Here is a 19,423-nt window from a genome sequence, read left to right as displayed (position 1 = left end):
CTGTGATTCTCTGTCCCCTTAAACACACACATTTACTGCAAAGAAATCTGTTGAGCTTCTCACCAGCTAAAGAGCAGAGCCACTGTTCTATCCCATGATTTTCTGGAATCCAAGCATTTCTTTCCAAGTCCAAGTGACCCCTAAACACTACCAGTATGACCAGAAAAACCACTCTTCTTCATCACTCTCGAGAAAAGGTCAGTTCTCAAGCATGCTGTCACAGAAATAGGAATTTGGCTGGGTTCAGATTTGTGCAGAGGAACAAAAAGACTCCAAAACTCACAGCTGTATCTTCCTGTGTAAGAAATGGAAGTTTCCTCCTCTTTGGTGCTCCTGTTTGCCCTTGTGGGAGATACTCACTGGTTCCAGCAATGGGTGCACTTCCTGCAGCTGGAAGCCAACACCTTCCATCCAGTGGTAATGGCAGTGCTGGCCTGTAAATGAATATAGAGTAGGCACACATGGAAATAATGGAACTGACTGAGCCCTGCAGGCCTGTCAGATGCAATAGCCTGGACTGACATCCATAGGATGGACCACTGGGTCACAAAGAGCCTTGTTTCCCAAGAAGCATCCCTTTGCACCACAACTCCACACTCTTCTTTAAAGCAGCTGTTGTTATGCTAAGGGAAACGTGCAGGTTGGCTCTCCCTGAGAAGGGATTTATCAGCTGTGTTTCAAGTATCTGGGTCCTGAGTGGCCCCTCAGGCTCCCCTTGCCCCAGGCAGCCTCACCTGGCTCTGCTCACACCCTTTGCCCACCGACCATGACCTTTGTTTAAATGCAGGGGATGCCAAGGCTAGAGGTTTGATCCCTGTATGGGAAGTAAATGCACTTAAGAGTTGGACTCGATGATCCTGTGGATTCCTTCCAGCTCAGAGTGTTCTGTGAATTTTGACTTTGCTGGGTGAGCTCTGGTGCCCTGTTGTAAGTCCCCCTGGTTTCTCAGTGTGTCTGCCTTGGTTTTCTGGGTAGGCTCTAGCCTTGCTGCCAAGCTGATCCCTGCGTGGCTGATGAGGCTGGTTGCTGCCCTGACTATGGGAGAACTAAGTCCTATGTACGAGCTTAACTGGCAGCTCCTGGTTTGTGTGCTCCTGTGCAGCAGCCCTGCTCGTGTTGCTTTTTAGCACTAGATCCATCATGTTAAGATCATAGAATCCCAGAATGGTTTGGATTGGAAGGGACCTTAAATATGATCTAATTCCAACCCCCCCCTTGGGCAGGGATACCTTCCCCTAGACCAGGTTGCTCCAAGTCCTGTGCTTAACATTTTTTTCCTTGCTCCAAGCACTGCATCAACCAGTGTTTCTATCCCTTTTCCCTGAAGGAATGACTGTGTGTGTGCCTTAGAAGCCGCCCTGAGCTGGGCAGTCAGAGGTGTTTCCATCCCCTGGAGCTGGGTTACAGCCACATTGCAGAGCAGTAAGATAGAACTACACAGAGGCAGATATTAATTAAGAAGAAAAAAGTGAAAGCTACTTGTTTCCTCTTCAGAACTGTATGTATGCTAATTAAAGTAAACATTCATTAAGCCCATTAAATGAAGTTTTGGTTTGATAATGCATTTAAGACTGCAGGAAGCAGTGGTGTAGCAGTTCATAGCCTGCAGCTTTGGGGAAGGAGGGGTCAGGCTGGACCACAAATAGTATCCAGCCTCCACAGGGCACTGGGAGTTTCCCTGACTGAGCATCTCCAGGGAGCTGGCAAATGCCCTGAGGCCTGGGCCTTAAATGATATCAGTTAGTCTTGGTAGAGAGGATGTTGAACATACATTACAGTTTGTACAAATAATTATAAGTGCAACTGCAGTGCTCTAGCCTGTCTCTTGTCCTTGATGTAATCAGGCTATACCACAACATACAGTATAATTCATAAAATCATGGAATGGTTTGGGTTGGGAGGAGCCTTAAAGCTCATCCAGTCCCACCCCCTGCTATGGGCAGGGACACCTTCCACTAGCCCAGGTTGCTCCAAGTCCTGTCCAACCTGGCCTTGGACACTTCCAGGGATGGGGCAGCCACAGCTTCTCTGGACAACCTGTGCCAGGGCCTCACCAGCCCCACAGCCAAGAATTTCTTCCCAATATCCCATCTAACCCTGCCTGCTGTCAGTTTAAAGCCATTCCCCCTTGTCTTGTCACTCCAGGCCCTTGTCCAAAGCCCTCCACAGCTCTCTTGGAGCCCCTTTAGGCCTTGGAAGGGGCTCTCCGGTCTCCACAGAACCTTCACTTTTCCAGGCTGAACAACTCCAGCTCAGCCTGTCTCCACAAGGGAGGCACTCCAGCCCTCCCAGTGAGTAACGGCAACGGCTCATCAGGCAGCCCTAGATCCTGTGGTGATTCCTGTGTGCCTTTTGCTACAGCCTGTGCCTCAGGCTCTGCTGGGGACCTTACAGCAGCCCTGATTTCCCCAGCTCACTTTGAACAGTGGAAGGTGGGACAACACAAGGATCAAAAGCAAAGGACAACTTCTATGACTGCAGGGGGCTTTTTTGAAGGTAAAAGTGTCACCCCACAAGTGCCTGATCGTGCTCCTCACCCCACTCTGGAGGTGTTTGCTGACTGCCCTCCCCCTTTGGATGGATCCACGGACACAGGCAGCCCACCAGGCAGTCAGACCGTGATGGCCCTGGGCTGTTTGCCTTCCCTGCTGTTTATAGCTTCAGGGCATGAAAGAAAACAGCAGACTGGGCTGGTGGCCACGTACAGCCTGGAGTTCCTCTGTGGGAGGAAGGCAGAGCGTGTGGGCACCTCGGCCAGTGTGAGCACAGTGTGTGCTGGGGGACAGCGTGGGGAGAGCGCCCAGAGCGGCAGCATCCGAGGTGCTGTGGGAGCTGTCAGTGTGAGGAACTGTGAGAGCAGCCAGGATCCCCTCCTGTGTGCTGCACAGCACCCCCAGATCACACCCCTGTCTTTGAAGCACACCTGAAACAAGGAGTTTGACTCCTGGCTCTTCACACGCTGCTCACTCCTGTCTCCCCTTACATTGTCCAAGGCTTGTGGGCCACCAAGTCCAAGTGGGCTCTTGTTTTACAGGCACTTTGGGTTACAGGGACTTCCTCAAATCACTTCTGCTCCCCAGTCCCTTCCTGGCCTTGTGTGACATGTATGTTTATGTAATCTACCCTGAGAGCCCTTGAGTGGCACAGCAGTGCTAGTAGGCTGTGCTAAGGGCTCTAAATCTGCCTGGATTGCTGAAGGGGGGAGTGCTGCACATTCCCCTGGTAATACTGACTGTAAAACCAGTGTTTCTAATGGTTGTGGTGAGTAATGAAGAGCTAAGAACTTTCATTTCTTACGTGAACTGGAATAGTTCAGTCTTGCCACCTCACATAAGCACTGCTTACCTACTTCTGGGAGTGTGTTTCATCTCCCTTCTCTCTTGTGTTAAAAGGGCTTTGCTCCAATCATAGAACAAAAGCTTCAGGCTGGCTCTTCCTAAGGTCTTCCCCAAAACACCTCTGCTTCTCCCTCTGACTTGTGGAAATGGACGTCTCACTTTACATGGTGCTGAACTGGAGACACCCTTGCTCTAAGGGTCAGAAGTGCCCCTGCACCTCTGCAGTGAGCCCTAACAGCTGGGACTCACTTTGGGGTTATTATGATATTCATACACAGAACGTGAGAATTCTTTACCCTCTTACCACCACACGAAAGTCAGTGCTTTAGAAAAGCAAGGCTGGTTTTCAGCCTCCACCCCACCCTCGGGTGCTGCTGCTATGGAGACAGCACTGCCTGAGCTGCAGCATCCAACACAGCTCCCACAGCGCTTGTGCAACCCTTAAATAGCCCCATTGTAGGGGCTGCTGCTTGCAAACTGCTGGTGCTCCTGTATAAAAACGAGCACCTTCCTTATGACCTCCTAAAAGCACCTGCTTGATCCCCGCAGGCCCAAATTCTGGCCCCCACTTGGTGAATGACTTCATTAGTGCCAGGATTTGGAGCTCAGTGAGTGAGGTGAGGCTGTTCCTCTAAAGCTAAAGGCAGGTACTTGGTAATCATAGGACACACTGAAAACCTCTCCTTCCAGCACAAGGCTCCTCTGCTCTCTGAGGTGCAAATTTAAAGGCCAAGTCCTTTGGGCAAAAACAAATGCTGCCATTTTCAGGAGGCTCAGCTCTGTTGTCACTGTGGGACTTTGAATAAACACCCCCTTCCTGATGGGCTGCTGCTTGAGCTCAATTTATTTACAAAATACACACTGCCCTGCCTTTCTGTGACCTTTAATTTTTATTAGGTGTTTTGTAGAGGGGAGAACAGCAGGATGGAGTGGGAACAGAGAGCAGGTGTGTAACCACGTAGAGTCTGGGGCTTTGAGAGCTTTATTACAGAGGGGCAAACAGGAAATGTCCATGAACAGAAAAGCAACATGCTCTGTCACTGCACTGAGAGGAACTGTGGGCTTGTCCTTTGCTGTCCCTCTTATCGATGCAAGGACAGCAAAGCTATGCCAGACAGTCTTCAGCTGGAGACACTGAAGGATAACCACAGCCTCTCCATCCTTTCAGAGATGAAAACACATGGAAAGCTGAGCAGACTCCACACAAAGGGCTCCTGGAGAGACAAAGCTTTGTCACCTGAGCCTCAGGTAGGAAAATACATCTGAGCAACAACCCTTCGCCTTCCTGAAGGGAACAGCTTCTGTAGCAAGGTACAACAGGGTTCCCTAAATCCCTGTCCTTCCATCCACCTTCCAGAGAAGCTCAGCCAACTCTCAGCACGCTCAGAAGCTTTTGTACTTCTGTTTTCCTTTCTGGTCCAAATAATCGTGACTGTCTGAATCAGATGGCTCCAGAGCCAGCATCCACAACCAGCCAAGATTACAGGGAACTCAGCTGTGTGTTGCATCAGGATCAGGCTTCTGAATGGACTACACTTACATGACTGATTCTGGGTGGCCAAAAACATCCACACAAACACTATGTATCAGCAAGTATTCCTCCTCTCCCGGGGGGAAAGAAAAGGTTAAATTATGCAAATGATGAATGGCAGGATTGGTGCAATACTTAAAGGATAAATAACTTGCAAAGAAAATTAACAACTCATGGTCTTAAATAATTACTCTTGCACAAGGCTGAAGAGGCTGGGAAGCAAACAGAAGGATGAAGCTTTTTAAAATACACAGGCTAAAAATATCCCAGGCAACATAAGATGGAGAAACACAGCAGTTCTGCTGGTGGATTAAAACAGGCCCAGAGCAGGGAATGCTGACGTGAGAGGAAGGGATGAGAATGGAAACTTTTGTAGACGTAGGAAAGAGAAGTTTCTCCTTAGCGACAGTTGGCAATATGTACCATCCCCCTGAATCCTGCTCAGAGGAAAGTGCCAGATTTTGCAAGGAAGAGGCTCTGCAGTGGAAAAGAGAGGGCTGGAGGCTTGAATCTGCTTTTGCTGTCACCCTGGTCCATGTCCCCCTGGTGCTGGGCTCCACAGGGCAGTTCTGGGAGGCTGAGCTGTAATAAATAAACCACACAGCTGCATCCCAGCTGCTAAATTTAGGTCCCTTCCAGCAAAAGAGCATGTGCGAAGAGGCACAGGGGTGAGATAGAGCTGTCCTATGAGCTGGAAAAAAGAACCTGAGAGGGCTGATTTACCCATTTTAATAATGGTGCTTTTGGCATCAGAGGAGAACAAAATCCCTAAGGATAAACACTTGAAGACAAGCTATATATTATTCAAGGCTGATTTCCCTCTGTCAGCCCCATGAGCATGGCCATGGCTGACCCTGGCAAGGGTCACATTGGGGTAAGACTGAAGTCCCTTTGCCTGAAGGGTTTTGACTTGAGGGCAGTGCCACATATCAGGGCAAAATTAATAATCTTTATGCAGATAATAATTCTTACAGAAATCGTGGCCGTTTGTGACACAGAGCTCTTAGACAAGGGGGAATGATGCTGCAGACCCCGAGAGGTGCAGTGGGAGCAAAGGAGACACGACACAGGTAAGAAAAACAACACGGGGGAGGAACAGGACTTCTTGCTCGAGGCTGCTCTGCCCGTGTGCTCCACACCGTCGTCCCCCTCGCTCCCCCCTCGGGTGTGCCCTGCTCCAGACAGCACAGAGTGAGGGATCAGAGGCTGCAGCCACGGCCCCTCTCTGTCCCCGAGATTTTTACAGGGAATGCCGGGGAGCGTGGAAGCCATTCCAGCCTGTCAGTCCTCCGAGTAACCCCAAAGTGCAGCTCCTGCCTGGAGTGAGGCTCCCCGGGGAACCTCCCCTGCCCTGGTTTACAGCTCGGGAAGGGCAGCGAGGGCTGGATCGCCCTCCCGTCACTGCCGTGCGGGTCCCACCCCGCTCCAGGGCGGGGACTGTGCCATCCAGGGCAGCCCCAGAGCTCTCCCCATCCGCGCCAGGGCACGGGCTGGGACAGCGGGTGAGTGCCAGCGAACCGGGGGTGTCCCCCGGCCGGCGGGGCCGGGACGGTGCCCGCGCTGTGCCCGGAGCGCAGCGGCCGTGCCACCCCCGGGCCGGGCCCGCCCTGCCAGGGCACTGGGGCAGCTCGGCCCGGGCTCGGGACCGACGGGCTGTGGGGAGGGGGAAGGCTCCTGACCCCTCCCGGACACGGGGAGCTCAGGGTTGGGTTCCTCCCCGCGGGATGCTGGAGGGCGGGGGGCACGGCAGGGGTGGGCGACAGGCTAAATGAGGAGTAGAGGCTATGAACATTATCTCTTGTTCGTTTTGCGGGCAGCGGCCAGCTAAAGGTCGTGGTGTGGGAGGCGCGGGGATGTTTCGGCTGGCTCGGGGCGGAAGGGAGATCCCCTCCTGAGCTGCAGATGGGGCCGGGATCAGAGCCGGGAGCCCCGGAGCTGCCGGGACACCCCTGGAGCACATCCAGCACATCGGCGGCAGTGCCGGGGCAGTGGAAGAGCCGAGCAGGGTGTGGGTGTGTTTGGGTGAACGTGCCCGGAACGGGAGAACTCGTCAGACGAGTCCAGCGTTGGCCTCCACGGGAAGGGGTGACAAAGCAGCGGCTTTCACTCCAGAGCCGAGGTGTGGGACCGGCAACACGCTGTGACCTCAAACTGGGCAAAATACCCCATGTTTATGTCCTGTTGAGCTGTTGGGAGCTTTGCTTGCTGGTACCTGGGTGTGCTCTGAGCAGAGTCAGGAAAACCTGATTCAGAGCAAGCCTAGGCTTGATTTTGCAGAACATGGGATAGTCTCAGCAATTTTCTGATAAATTAAGTTTATTCTGGATTCAGCTTTTAGAGGATATTGATATGGACTTATAACTGCCTGCCAGGAAAAGATCATCCATGGGAGAAAATTGAGTAATGGGATGGATGCTTGTACTCTGTCTTCTGGGCACAGTGTTTTGAGCCTGTTCTAAGCCAGGTTTACTGTATCAGGCCTTTATGCTGGAGTGAAGCAAATAACATAAGGGCACCATAGGACTGGCTGGCTGACCTCTGAATGCATAGTTTAATTCTTCAAACCATGGAGTGAGGTGTTGCTCCTATCCTGAAGCTGGTTTTCCCTGATGGAGCTGCAGGCCAGGAGTGTGTTAAGCTGCTGAGCACTGGCAAATCTGCTGGCAATTCTTTCTCTCTCTGCTAACCAAGGGGTGGCTTAGGAGGGTTTTATTCACCTAAAGCCCCAGCCTGACAGTCTGTGCAGATGCCTTTGGCTCTGAAGGGTCACAGGGGCAGGGGCCAGTGCTGGACTGCTGAGCTCCCCCCCCCCGTAACTTCAGTGGCTCATTCACAGAAATACTTCAAGAACAAACCAGCATCTGCAGCTTGAGCAGTGGGGTTTGCAGTGCTGCCTTTGCGGTACTCTGCTCTTTAGACTCTCAGTGATGTTCATTGGATAAAGACATCAGAATCTTGCAGTCAATAGTCAGTGTGATATTTCTGTTGTAAATGGATATTGTGAGAGCATTTGCCCCCAGTCCAGTCCATGCAGCCTCTCCTCGTGGTCTGGCTCCTTCCTGCCAGTTCACTTGCACTCAGAATTTCTCTGTCTCCCACCCCCTTTCCCTTGTTTCTGACCTTTCTTTTGCCCTTTAATTGACTTGCCGAACCAGCCTGTCTGATGTTCCTGCTGCTGTGTGCAAAGCAGCTGGATGGTAGAACTGCATCATAAAAACATCAGTGAAACCTGAAGCCTCTATTTAGTATCTGACAAAAGCAAATAAAATTGGCTTTTTGCTTCTGTGAAAGATTAGAGAAGAGCAAACATGACTTTTCTGAGGCCTAGGTCATAATCTGAACACTGAAATTTATGACCAGATGAAAGAAAGCAAACTCAACATTAATAAATTCCATATGTTGCCTGATTGCACAGTGTAGTGACGTAGAGATGACCTGGGGAACACTGGGGAGTGCCCCTGAGTAACATCCCTGGCGGGTGTCACCCTGTGAGTTAACTGGCTGCACAGCACTGCCTGTGCATCCCAGATGTGCAGGAGTCATGTGGAGCATGAGCAAACACACTCCTGCTCTTGCACAACTGCCTGGGCTCATGGAGAGCAGCTACTGAGCACCACGAGGAGAGATGTCATCCACTGCTGGCACCTCTGCTCCAGGGCTTTAGTGTGAGACCTCACTCCACCCTGGAGTAAAACCACCCAGGGCTGGTGGGTGGCCTTTACTTGCTGTCCCTGTGTTTGCATCTCTTATTTTTTACTTAATTCCACTCCTCTGTGTGTATGTATTGCCTGCCTTTCCTAACTCCTCTCCTGTGATGCTGGGATAACTTGAGTTGCAGGGAGGTGAACCTTGTCCTAGTGCTTGACATCCTGTCAGATGATCAGGGATATGGGAAAATAATTTGGGTGTGTCGATGTATGGGCTGTACACATGAAAACAAAATTATGAGCAGAAATAAGAACCGTGGCCAGACAGCAATTAATCTTTGGTGGTTTTGAGGGCTTTGCCAGCTAAAAATGCAGCCCTATGAGGAAGAACACACTGCACCAAACTGAGATGTTGAATACAAAATGTTTCATTAAAATATAAAGAGGGGAAGTAATTCTCCTGCCCCAGTGCTCGAGTGAGGTTTTCCTTTGTGTGCTCATCTACACCACGACATTGTCTCTGCCTCCCAGGCAGGATCCATGAAGGCTTTTAGGGCTGTGTGGGCACCCTCACCTTTCTTCACCCTCACCCTTCTTCACCCTCACCCTTCTTCACCCTCACCCTTCTTCACCCTCACCTTTCTTCACCCTCACCCTTCTTCACCCTCACCCTTCTTCACCCTCACCTTTCTTCACCCTCACACTTCTTCATCCTCACCCTTCTTTACCCTCAGGCTCTCACCTGCCAAGGTGAGACCTGTGTGTTTTGGAGGACATGGGAATCCAGCCTGTTCTTTTTGCTCCCAGGGTGACACTGTCTGCTTCTCCTTGTAGCCTCAGGCAGGCTGTCACAAATGTGGCAGTAGTAAAGAATCCTATTAAATTACCAGTGCTAATCACCTGTCTGCTCAGCAGGTCCCTTCCAGCCTGGCCCTGGCCCTGTGCTGTCCTGATCCAGCCTTTGCTCAGTGCAGAGCAGGGCTGCAAAGGAGGCTGCTCGGGGTGTTCACTTCAGTGCTGCTTTTAGTCCTCAAAGAATTAGAGGGTTACTTCACCAGCCCCATTAACCTGCAAGGGTAGGTGTATTCTATTAATTCTTTGCTGGAAAACTAACACTCCTTGTGTTTTTTATTGCAGCTGTCTGAGTGCCTGGGACACGGACAATACCAGATTGACCAGACCCCAGCAGGATGGTGAGTGTGTGTGTTTGCTGTGCCACCCTGTGCCAGGCCTTTGCTCCCACCACATACACGTGAGCAGTGAAGCTCAGATAAGGACCCAGCAGGAAGAATGCTGTCACTGTCTGTCCTTTCATGGGGGGGAATTTATCACCTCTCTCTGCTTCCTCATACTAAATAATGACCCACATATATGGGCTTTTCCGTTTGGGGAGTTAATGGAAAACCAGTCGGATATCAGGTAGTTCAAAGAGCAGGAATTTCTCTAGATGAACTTCCTGGGTTTATTCTTTCCAGGTTGAATCCAGTTCCACCCTGCTGCCATGGACAGGGACACCTTCCACTAGAGCAGGTTGCTCCAAGCCCCAACCTGGCCTTGAACACTTCCAGAGATGGGGGAACAATTCCAGGGATGGGGGAACACTTCCCTGTCCCTGTTTCAGAAAGCCCGACCCATGTGAATGTTAAGTGATGTTTTGCTGAGGATTTTCCTGGGAACATGAGAGCTTTGTAAGAGGCAATGTATTCCCCCAGAAATGGCACTGGACAGGAGGCAGGAGGAAGCTATTTGTGAATCTCCATTTTGGGTAAAACACTGCACTTCCAGGTGCATTTATTGAACAGAATGATGGTCCTTGGCTGCTCTTGGAGAATTCAGGAATAGGGCTTTGATGGGAACATTTCTTCTATGATTTACATGGAAAACTGCTGGGAAGAAGCTGGATGAACAGAGGTGTTAGGCTGTGTGCCATTCTTTGACTGGAAACCAGGTACTCCAGGGGCATCCACATTAAGATATTTTCTCCTTTCTGTGTCCCTGTGGCTTATTTCTTATGTGGCTGGGATATCCCTCTAGAACAAACCATTTCTGTTTAGGATGGAACCCTGGTATAAAATCACTCATGTTTGGTGAGTGGACTTTACACTGTCACTGTGTTTGCATCTTTTGAATATTCTTTGTTTTTAGTTCACCTCTGTGTATGTATGACTTTGTGTCTGCCTTTCATAACTCCTCTCCTGTGGGTTTAGGCAACAATCAAGGGAGTCTCGAGCTTCAGTGCTGAGCAAGAGGCACAGGCACTAAGGAAGGCCATGAAGGGGCTTGGTAAGTTGCTTTCCCTCCACTGTCAAACCCTCCTTCGTGCCCCTGGAGATTGGGAATGTTTTTATGGTGTTTGTTGGAGGGGAAATCCAGCCCTTGGAATCACCCCACTGCCCCGTGAGAGGGCACTGGAAGGAACTGAGTGACTTGAACCCCACTGGGAATCCAAGTCTTGGCCATAGCGAGGCTCTTGTTTTCCCTCCCCTGTGGGGTGGTCCTGCCCTGCTGGGGCACTGCTACCCAGCTGAGAGCCAGCTGGTGTGCTGGGGTGTGAGGGCTGTGTGGGTAATGGCACAGCCTGGACACAACCAGAGCACAGGGCTGCTTCTTGAACAGGCAGCTTGACTGGTTTCCATCGGTTTCTCCAGGCACAGATGAAGATGCCATCATTGAGACCTTGACCAAACTGAACGTTTCCCAACGCCAGCAAGTTCTGATCACCTATAAAAGCACTATTGGCAGGGTAGGTGTTCTTCAGAGACCAGTGACTGCGGCTTGAATTGGAAGTTGCAGACATTTTTTGGGTTGTGTCACTGGGGTGAAACGTGAACAACATCCCAGTCTCCATGGCAGTGTGATCAGCACAAGCTTTCCTTGGCCAGGTTTAGGGTTTTGGTCTTGTTCACTTCTGAGTAACTTTATCCAAGGAGGGCTGGAGGATGAAGAAAATTGTGAACAAGTTCTTCCTGTTCTCAAAAGCTGTATCTTCTCTCACCTCCTTTCCTCTCTCTCTGTCTTCTAGGATTTGATTAATGACTTGAAGTCGAGCTGAGTGGGAATTTTGAAAAGGTGATTGTTGGTTTGATGACTCCAGCCATCATGTACGACGTGCATGAGCTGAGGAGGGCTCTAAAGGTTTGGAAATCTTCTTTTGTGTTGCTTAAGTTGTGGTCAATTCTGTATGATATGGCATAATTGTACATTTATTATTAATTTCTTATTATTAACTTAAACATAACAAACAAAAAGTCATAGTTCACATCCAAACAGTTGTCATAGTCTTGGATCTTGTCTTTGCCACTCCCCAGGGAGCAGGAACAGATGAAGGCTGCCTGATTGAAATCCTGGCTTCTCGCACCAACGGGGAGATTCGGCACATCAACGAGAACTACAAACTCCGTATGTGGAGCACTCTGCAGTCACACTGACTGGGCACTGGGGGTGTGCAGGGGGGTGGAGAGGAAGGAGAAGGGTCTGTCAGCCTCAAGGACTAGAATTTCACCCAGAAATGGAGTGGGTGTAAGTAAAGCGGGGGGGGTGATTGGGTCTGTCAGCTGGACATCTGTCCCTGGGTGGATCTTCTGCCAGTTACATCCTGGCTGTGCTTCTTAACATTGCCCTGTGCCACTCAATACGGAATGCTGTGATGAAACAGGAAGGCCAAGGGTAATCCTGGCTTGTACCAGCCCTGGTGTGGCAGCAGGTCCAGGGCAGTGACCACCCCCCTGTGCTGGCACTGCTGAGGCACCTCCAGTCCTGGGGTCTGTTTTGGATTCCTCAGGACAAGAGAGACATTGAGGGGCTGGAGGTGTGCAGGGAAGGGAACAGAGCTGGGAAGGGGCTGGAGCAGCAGGAGCAGCTGAGGGAGCTGGGGGGGCTCAGCCTGGAGAAAAGGAGGCTCAGCAGGGACCTTCTGGCTCTGCAACTCCCTGACAGGAGGGGGGAGCTGGGGGGGTCGGGCTCTGCTCCCAGGGAACAAGGGACAGGAGGAGAGGGAACGGCCTCCAGCTGTGCCAGGGGAGGGTCAGGTTGGACGTTGGGAACATTCCTTCCTGGAAGGGGTTGTCCAGCCCCGGCACAGCTGCCCAGGGCAGTGGTGAGTCCCCATCCCTGGAGGGATTGAACAGCCCTGTGGATGTGGCACTTGGGGACATGGTCAGTGGTGGCCTTGGCGGTGCCAGGGGAGAGGTTGGACTCGATGACCTTAAAGGGCTTTTCCAACCCAAACCATTCCATAGTCTGTGGTGTACAGGGCCCTGAGCACAGTGACACCTCACCCAGCTTAGGGCTGGCCCATGCTGTGGACAAGCCCTGCAGGGCTGGATCTGCTCCTCACAGCTGTGCTCTGTGTGTGCCCTGCCAGAGTACGGCTCCAGCCTGGAGGACGACATTGTGTCCGACACATCCTCCATGTTCCGCAGGGTCCTCGTGTCCCTCGCCACGGTGAGTCCGGCTGGGGCAGACGGGGGGAACCTCTGCTGAGGGGCTGAGGGTTCAGGCTGTCACTGCACTGCGAGTCCACCAGCAGCAAATTCACAGATGACAAGTTCGGGGGGAGTGTGGATCTGCTGGAAGGCAGGAGGGCTCTTCAGAGGGACCTGGACAGGCTGGATCCATGGGCTGAATCCTATGGGATGATGTTGAACAGGACCAAGTGTTGGGTCCTGCCCTTTGGCCACAACAACCCCCGGCAGCCCCACGGGCTGGGCCAGAGTGGGGGGACAGAAAGGGCCCTGGGGGGACTGACTGACAGCAGCTGAACAGGAGCCAGGGGGGCCCAGGGGGGCAAGAGGCCAATGGAGCCTGGCCTGGCTCAGGAATAGTGTGGCAGCAGGAGCAGGGCAGGGATTGTGCCCCTGCCCTGGGCACTGGGGAGGCCACCCCTGGAGTGCTGGGCCCAGCTCTGGGCCCTCAGTTTGGGAAGGATGTGGAGGGGCTGGAGCAGGTGCAGAGAAGGGCAACGAGGCTGGGGAAGGGTGTGGAGCACAAGTGCTGGGAGGAGCAGCTGAGGGAGCTGGGGGGGCTCAGCCTGGAGAGGAGGAGGCTCAGGGGAGACCTTCTCACTCTCTGCAGCTCCCTGCCAGGAGGGGGGAGCCGGGGGGGGTCGGGCTCTGCTGCCAGGAACCAGCAGTAGGACAAGAGGGCACAGCCTGGAGCTGCCCCAGGGCAGGTTTGGGTTGGCCATGGGGAAGAAGTTCTTCCCAGAGAGAGGGATCAGCCCTTGGAATGGGCTGCCCAGGGAGGGGGTGGAGTCCCCGTCCCTGGAGGGGTTTAAGCAGAGCCTGGATGTGGCATCAGTGCCATGGTGGGGGGGACAGGGTGGGGTTGGGTCACAGGTTGGACTAAATTATCTCAGAGGTCTTTTCCAACACAATTGATTCCATGATTGTGGTTCTCTTGCATTTCACCTCGTTGGCATTTCACAGCAGCTTCTGCAGAGAGAGGAGCCTCACTCTGGGCATTAATGCCATGTGCTCTTTCTAAATGGCCCCATTAAAGTGGATGGTTGCTCATCTCAAAAGCAAGAACAAATCACATCTAAGCCATGTTTTACTGTATTTGTAACTCATCATTCAATATTAACAATCCCATTATGCATCTCCAGTGACTGGTTTTAATGGAGAATTTGCAGGTCTTGCTTCTATGAGTCGCTCTGGTGAAATGAGCTTTTCCTCCTTGTCTCTCTGCAGGGTAACAGAGATGAGGGAACATTTGTGGATGAGGCCCTTGCTCAACAGGATGCTCAGGTGTGTAGCAATGTGCTGCCTTGCAGGAGCTGTCGGGTTTGTCCGTGTGAGCTGGGGGGGAGCTCTGCTTTTTCTGGACCTTGGGTTTTTTGAAGGGAGATGAGTAAGCCTGAAGCTGTGCTGGACAGCAGCCCCAGGTGGAGACTAGATGGGATATTAGGAAAAATGGGTTGTCCATCCTGTGGGGATTTAACAGCCACGTGCATGTGGCACTTGGGGACATGGGTCAGTGGTGGCCTTGGCAGTGCTGGGGGAGTGGTTGGACTCAGTGATCTCACAGGGCCTTTCCAACCCAATGATTCCATGGAGTGAAAATCACATTATGTACCCGTGGTCTTCTCAATTAGCCTCATTTTGTCTGTTCCTAATGTCTTCAAGTCCCTGTATGAAGCTGGGGAGAGGAGGTGGGGAACAGATGAGGTGCAGTTCATGTCCATCCTCTGCACACGGAACAGGTGCCACCTGCTGAGAGGTAGGACCCCTGTGATGTCCTGGACTCTATGCCTTGTGTGAGGACAGTACTTTTGTAGGAGCTTTGTACTTGTTCAGTAACTGATTGTGAGCCTTTCCTAAAACGACAGGTATCATCAGGGCCAATTCCATTCAATTCTTTTAGACTGCTTTAGTCCCTCCTGAGACAAAAAGGGAGTTGAGAAAAACATCCCTGCAACTTGCTCCAACCTGTAAATTTGAGATAATGAAGAGTGACTCCCATGGGGCAGAGCCAGGCATGGACACTGCCTTCATTAACTAGAAAAGCCTTGCAGCAGTGCTAGGGCAATTAGCAAGACAGCTGCTAATTAAAATGAATTATTTCTGAGGGGCAGCCCTGATTTAACTTACAATGTCACGATAATGGTGCAGTGTTCACACAGAGCATGAGGAGCTTGATCTTGCAAAGTGATCCCCGGGGTTTACTCTCTGTGCCCTGCAGCAGCTCACTGGCTCTTTTTACCCCCAACTCTCCCTCCTAGTTTTTGATGTGTACAGAGGGATTGCTAATAAGGACATCACAGAGAGCATCAAATCCGAGATGTCAGGAGACCTCGAGGATGCTTTGTTAGCTGTGGGTGAGTTCCCTGCTTTTAAACTTTGTCTACAAACTGATTAAATAATTAAAGAGCCTGCCTCTTGCCCTGGCTGTTTACATAGCTTCAGGAGGCAGATACTGTCTTTTTTGCAAGCCACAGTCTTTTAATCTTTGCAGATAAAACCTGGGGAGAAAGCTCTGTGCTTTATATTTCTTTCCCAAGGGATGCTTTGGGAGCTGACATTTGCTGTCAGGAAGCTTTAAAGCCTTAAAAATATTTTATTACTGCGCACTGGGCATGGAGACATCAAGTGACAGCAGGTCACTGACTCTGGATGTCTGCACTGTGCTTGCTGACTTGCATCTTTACAGAATAAACACCTGCACTGAGAAGGTGCTGGAAGGGTTTGGAAGACCTTGTCCTTCAGTGTTTATTTGCCTTACTTCTCTTGTTCTTGTCTCCCTTCCAGTGAAGTGCATGCGGAATAAACCCGCGTATTTTGCTGAAAGATTGTACAAATCCATGAAGGTAAAGAGCTTTTGCTGGGAGATTGGTATTTTCCCCTCCCCCCTTTCCATGCTTGAATCAGTAGCACGACAGCAATCATTAAAGAAAGAGAAACTTTGTGTTAACTGGGGGGGAAAAAGAAGTCTGAGCTTTTCTATGGACCTCCTTTCCCTCAGGAAGGCCAGAGCTCGTAGTGGATCACTGCCTTAATCCAAAAATGCTCTAATTAGGAACAGATCCTGCAGAAAGCCAAGTGATCAAACCTTTGTGTCTGTCAGTGACCTGCCCCAAACGCTTTGCAGCTGCAGCTGTGGTTGTGTTTCCCAGGGCCTGGGCACAGATGACAGCACACTGATCCGGGTGATGGTGTCCCGCTCCGAGGTGGACATGCTCTACATCCGCAGGGAGTTCCTGGCCATGTATGGGAAATCCCTCCACTCCTTCATCAAGGTGAGCCCTGCAGTGCCAGAAACACAGGAGACAGGTCCCCTCTCAGCACCTCTGGGGTGTTTTAGAGGGAGTGGAATTAAGGAGACTGAAAACATCCCTGAATGTTCTTGGTTATTAAATTGTCGAAGAGGATTCAAACCCTGCGACCAATCGTGTGTGCTGGAAGGAGTCCAGCCTTGTATGGAGCTGTAAAATTAATTGTGTTCCTTTTTTCTGCTCTCTCTAGGGAGATTGCTCAGGAGACTACAGGAAAGTTCTGCTCAGACTCTGTGGTGGGGAGGATTAAAGGAGGCCTAGGGGACTGTCTGGGTGATGGGAAGCAGCTGATCATAGAATTGTTTAGGTTGGAAAAGATCTTTAAGGTAATCCAGCCCATTAATTATTTTTTTCATATAATTTTTTTCCCAAATACCTTGTTAATTGCTCTGATTTTTGCCTTAGGTTAGTTCATGCTCTGGTTGATAATGGCCATTCTGGTTGACCATGGCCAATCTGCTTTTATGCTTGGCACACCCATTTGCCTACTCATTGGGCTGGTAAAGCCCAGCTTAAACAGAATGCTGTAACCAAAGATATAAAAGTTAAATTGTTTCCTGACCAGATGCCCCTTTGCTGTTGTGTTCACCAGCAACACATGTCAACTGAAGCAAACCTAGATGCAGAGTGTGAGAGGCTGCCCAGGGAAAATCTAACCCATCAGTACCTGGAGAGTGCAGAACACAGGCTTGCTTCAGTTTTTCGAGATAATTAGGACACAAAGAACCCGAATATCTAAAATACAAGCATGTTTACATCTTAACTGGCCCTCTGTTAGTGTGGAGCATTAACAGCCTGGCTGCAGGGTATGTATATGTTGCCTAGAGATCTGTTCATGGGGAAGATGTCACTGGTGACATCAGAAAAGCCTCTTGCTGCCCTGGTTAGAGCAGCCCCATGTTCTTGGTCTGCCTTCTTCACTCATGGGAGTATAAATAATAATGGTTATGTTACAAACCCTCCTCTGGATAAAGTGATACCATTGGAATGGTGCCTTTCAGGGAATGACTTGTCCCCAAAATCCCACCTCATGGCCTGGTGCTGGGGCAGCTCCTCAGACCTCCCTGGGGCAGCTCTCTCCAAATCTCCCTGGAGCTGCTCCCCACATGTCCCTGGGACACATCCCCAGATCTCCTTAGGGCTGCTCCCCAAATCTCCCTGGGGCAGCTCCCCAGTGTCCCTGGGACATCCCCCCACTCTCCCCCACATGCCAGCCCCATGTCAGGGGATCATGGAGGTGTGTGTGCCTGGGTCTCTCCTGGGTTTCCACACCAACCTCTGGCAGAGCCATTTTCCCCAGGCCCTCCACACCTGCCTGTTCACCTGAGCGCTCGCTGGTTTACTACAAAGATGGGGTTCTTTGGCTTAGCAACTTATTTTTTACTGCTGGTGAATAATCCTGTTCTGAAGGATCAGACTGAGGCTGGAATGTCACAGCTGAAACACTGAGGTGGCTGCACCCAATTCCATCACTCATCTTCCTCTGAAATAGGCTGCTGCTGGCTGGAATAGGAGATGCCTCTGTGGCCTTCAATAAAATAATTTTCTTTCTCACTCCTTGGGCTGCCAGTGGAGACACATTCCTGACTTTTGCTGGGAGAGGAGGCAGAGCTTTATCCAGTTCTCCCGAGGCCTCTGCTCAGGACAGGGAAAGGTCCGTGCCCAGCACAGGGGCTGCCAGAGCTGCTCGGGCGGGGGTGGGTTCCAGTGCCTTGTGTCAGGTTGCTGAGCTTTGAAAAATGAATAAAGAATTTGTTTCTGTACTTCCTGCCCCAGACTCCTGCGCTCCTCAGGTGCCTCTTTCCCTCCTCAGGGCCTGGCTGGGTGGGGTGGGGGGCCCAGGGCACTGTCCCTTGGGTGGGGACGGTTTATAAACCCCCACTGAGGGATCCCCGGTGTGGGGGGTGGGTTTGAGGGGGCAGCCCAGCATCCCCAGCTCGGGCTGGTGCTCCTGCTGCTCCCCCCGGGAGCCCTCCTGCTTTGGGGGCACCACATCCCCTCCATGTGCTCCTCATGCAGGTCCATTCTCAACACACTGCCAATGATTTCACCCAATCTGCACGAGGAGAGGCTCAAATCTCTACCCTAATCATTTATACAGAATCTGCTCAGGGGATTTTAATGGTGACCCTTTTGCTTCTCCCTGTTCCAAAGTTCCCAGGGGAATCCACCCAGTGCTGGCAGCTGGATGTTTGGAGATGGGAGGCTCTGGATGTGGTGGCCCAGGGTCCCATCTGGATCACCAAACTGTTAAGGAAACTTCCCAGTGACCATTCCTGAGGCTCTCTGGCCATCACACTCCCAGCACCAGAGACTTCCACTGCTGGGACTGGAGCCCAGGGCCTGATTTTACCCTTTGGAAGATGATGTATTTTCAAGGTCTCTACTGAAGTGCAGGAATGCAGAGAAGCTGCTGGAAAGTGACCTTGACAGACTCTCCAAAAGAGGGTGATGTTGTCAGTGGAGCAGGTAGATGGTTCTCTGCAGGACTGATGTTCAGTTCCATGGTGGGCACCCAGAGCTGTGGGAGTGGGAATAGCACAGAGGTTTTGGAAGTGCCAGCAGAGAAACGCCCTCGGTCTGTAGCGTGATCACAGAGCAGCTGCGGGAGGTTCCTTGTGTTCAGCTCACTGCCCCTGCTGATACTGGGTCATCTCCTGCTCTGGCTTCCACCTCCTTCCCACAGGAGGTCAGAAACCCCAGGATATGATAGTGTTGCTCAGGACCCGAGGATGAGACTGTAACCTCGGCACTCCAGGGGATGGCTCCCTGTTCTGTTGTTGCAGGAATAGGGACTGGACTTGCTGGAGCCCAAGAGGCCCCTGGTTTGCCATGAAACGAGGGAGTTTAGTGAGAAGATGCAGTCTGGAATTCTTGCAAAATGTGGAATACGTAAAAATTTTCTTAAGAAAGGATGTTCTTTGATGTTTGATCCTTGTACACATTCCAGCCTAATCAACAAGAAGGGAGATTTAATCCATGAAACAGCAGCCAACAAACAAGCTCTAAGTGCTGTGCAGGTGTTAGAAAAACGAATTACTTGCTGGTAGAATTGCCTCATTAAGGTTTAGGGCTGGACATGCTCCAGTGATCCCAGGCCGAGGGGGAGTCAAACTGAGCTTGGGAAGAAAGATGT

The 19,423-nt window shown here is 51.3% G+C and overlaps 1 protein-coding gene across 1 annotated transcript; it reads left to right on the top strand.

Moving 5' to 3' along the window:
• Positions 1–6,084: 6,084 nt before the first annotated feature.
• Positions 6,085–18,055, top strand: ANXA4 (annexin A4). The gene is given in 14 exon segments (XM_032712721.1): positions 6,085–6,371; positions 9,654–9,709; positions 10,724–10,799; positions 11,165–11,259; positions 11,539–11,557; positions 11,560–11,651; positions 11,825–11,915; positions 12,880–12,959; positions 14,207–14,263; positions 14,642–14,735; positions 15,238–15,333; positions 15,764–15,822; positions 16,129–16,251; positions 16,478–18,055. Coding segments are annotated over 13 exon segments (945 nt in total). The 5' UTR covers positions 6,085–6,371; positions 9,654–9,706; the 3' UTR covers positions 16,538–18,055.
• Positions 18,056–19,423: the final 1,368 nt, after the last annotated feature.

The sequence above is a fragment of the Chiroxiphia lanceolata genome, chromosome 28 (genome assembly GCF_009829145.1).
Source record: "Chiroxiphia lanceolata isolate bChiLan1 chromosome 28, bChiLan1.pri, whole genome shotgun sequence".
Classification (NCBI taxonomy): domain Eukaryota; kingdom Metazoa; phylum Chordata; class Aves; order Passeriformes; family Pipridae; genus Chiroxiphia; species Chiroxiphia lanceolata.
Note: the sequence above shows the minus strand (reverse complement) of the source record. Positions and strands in the feature narration are given on the sequence as shown.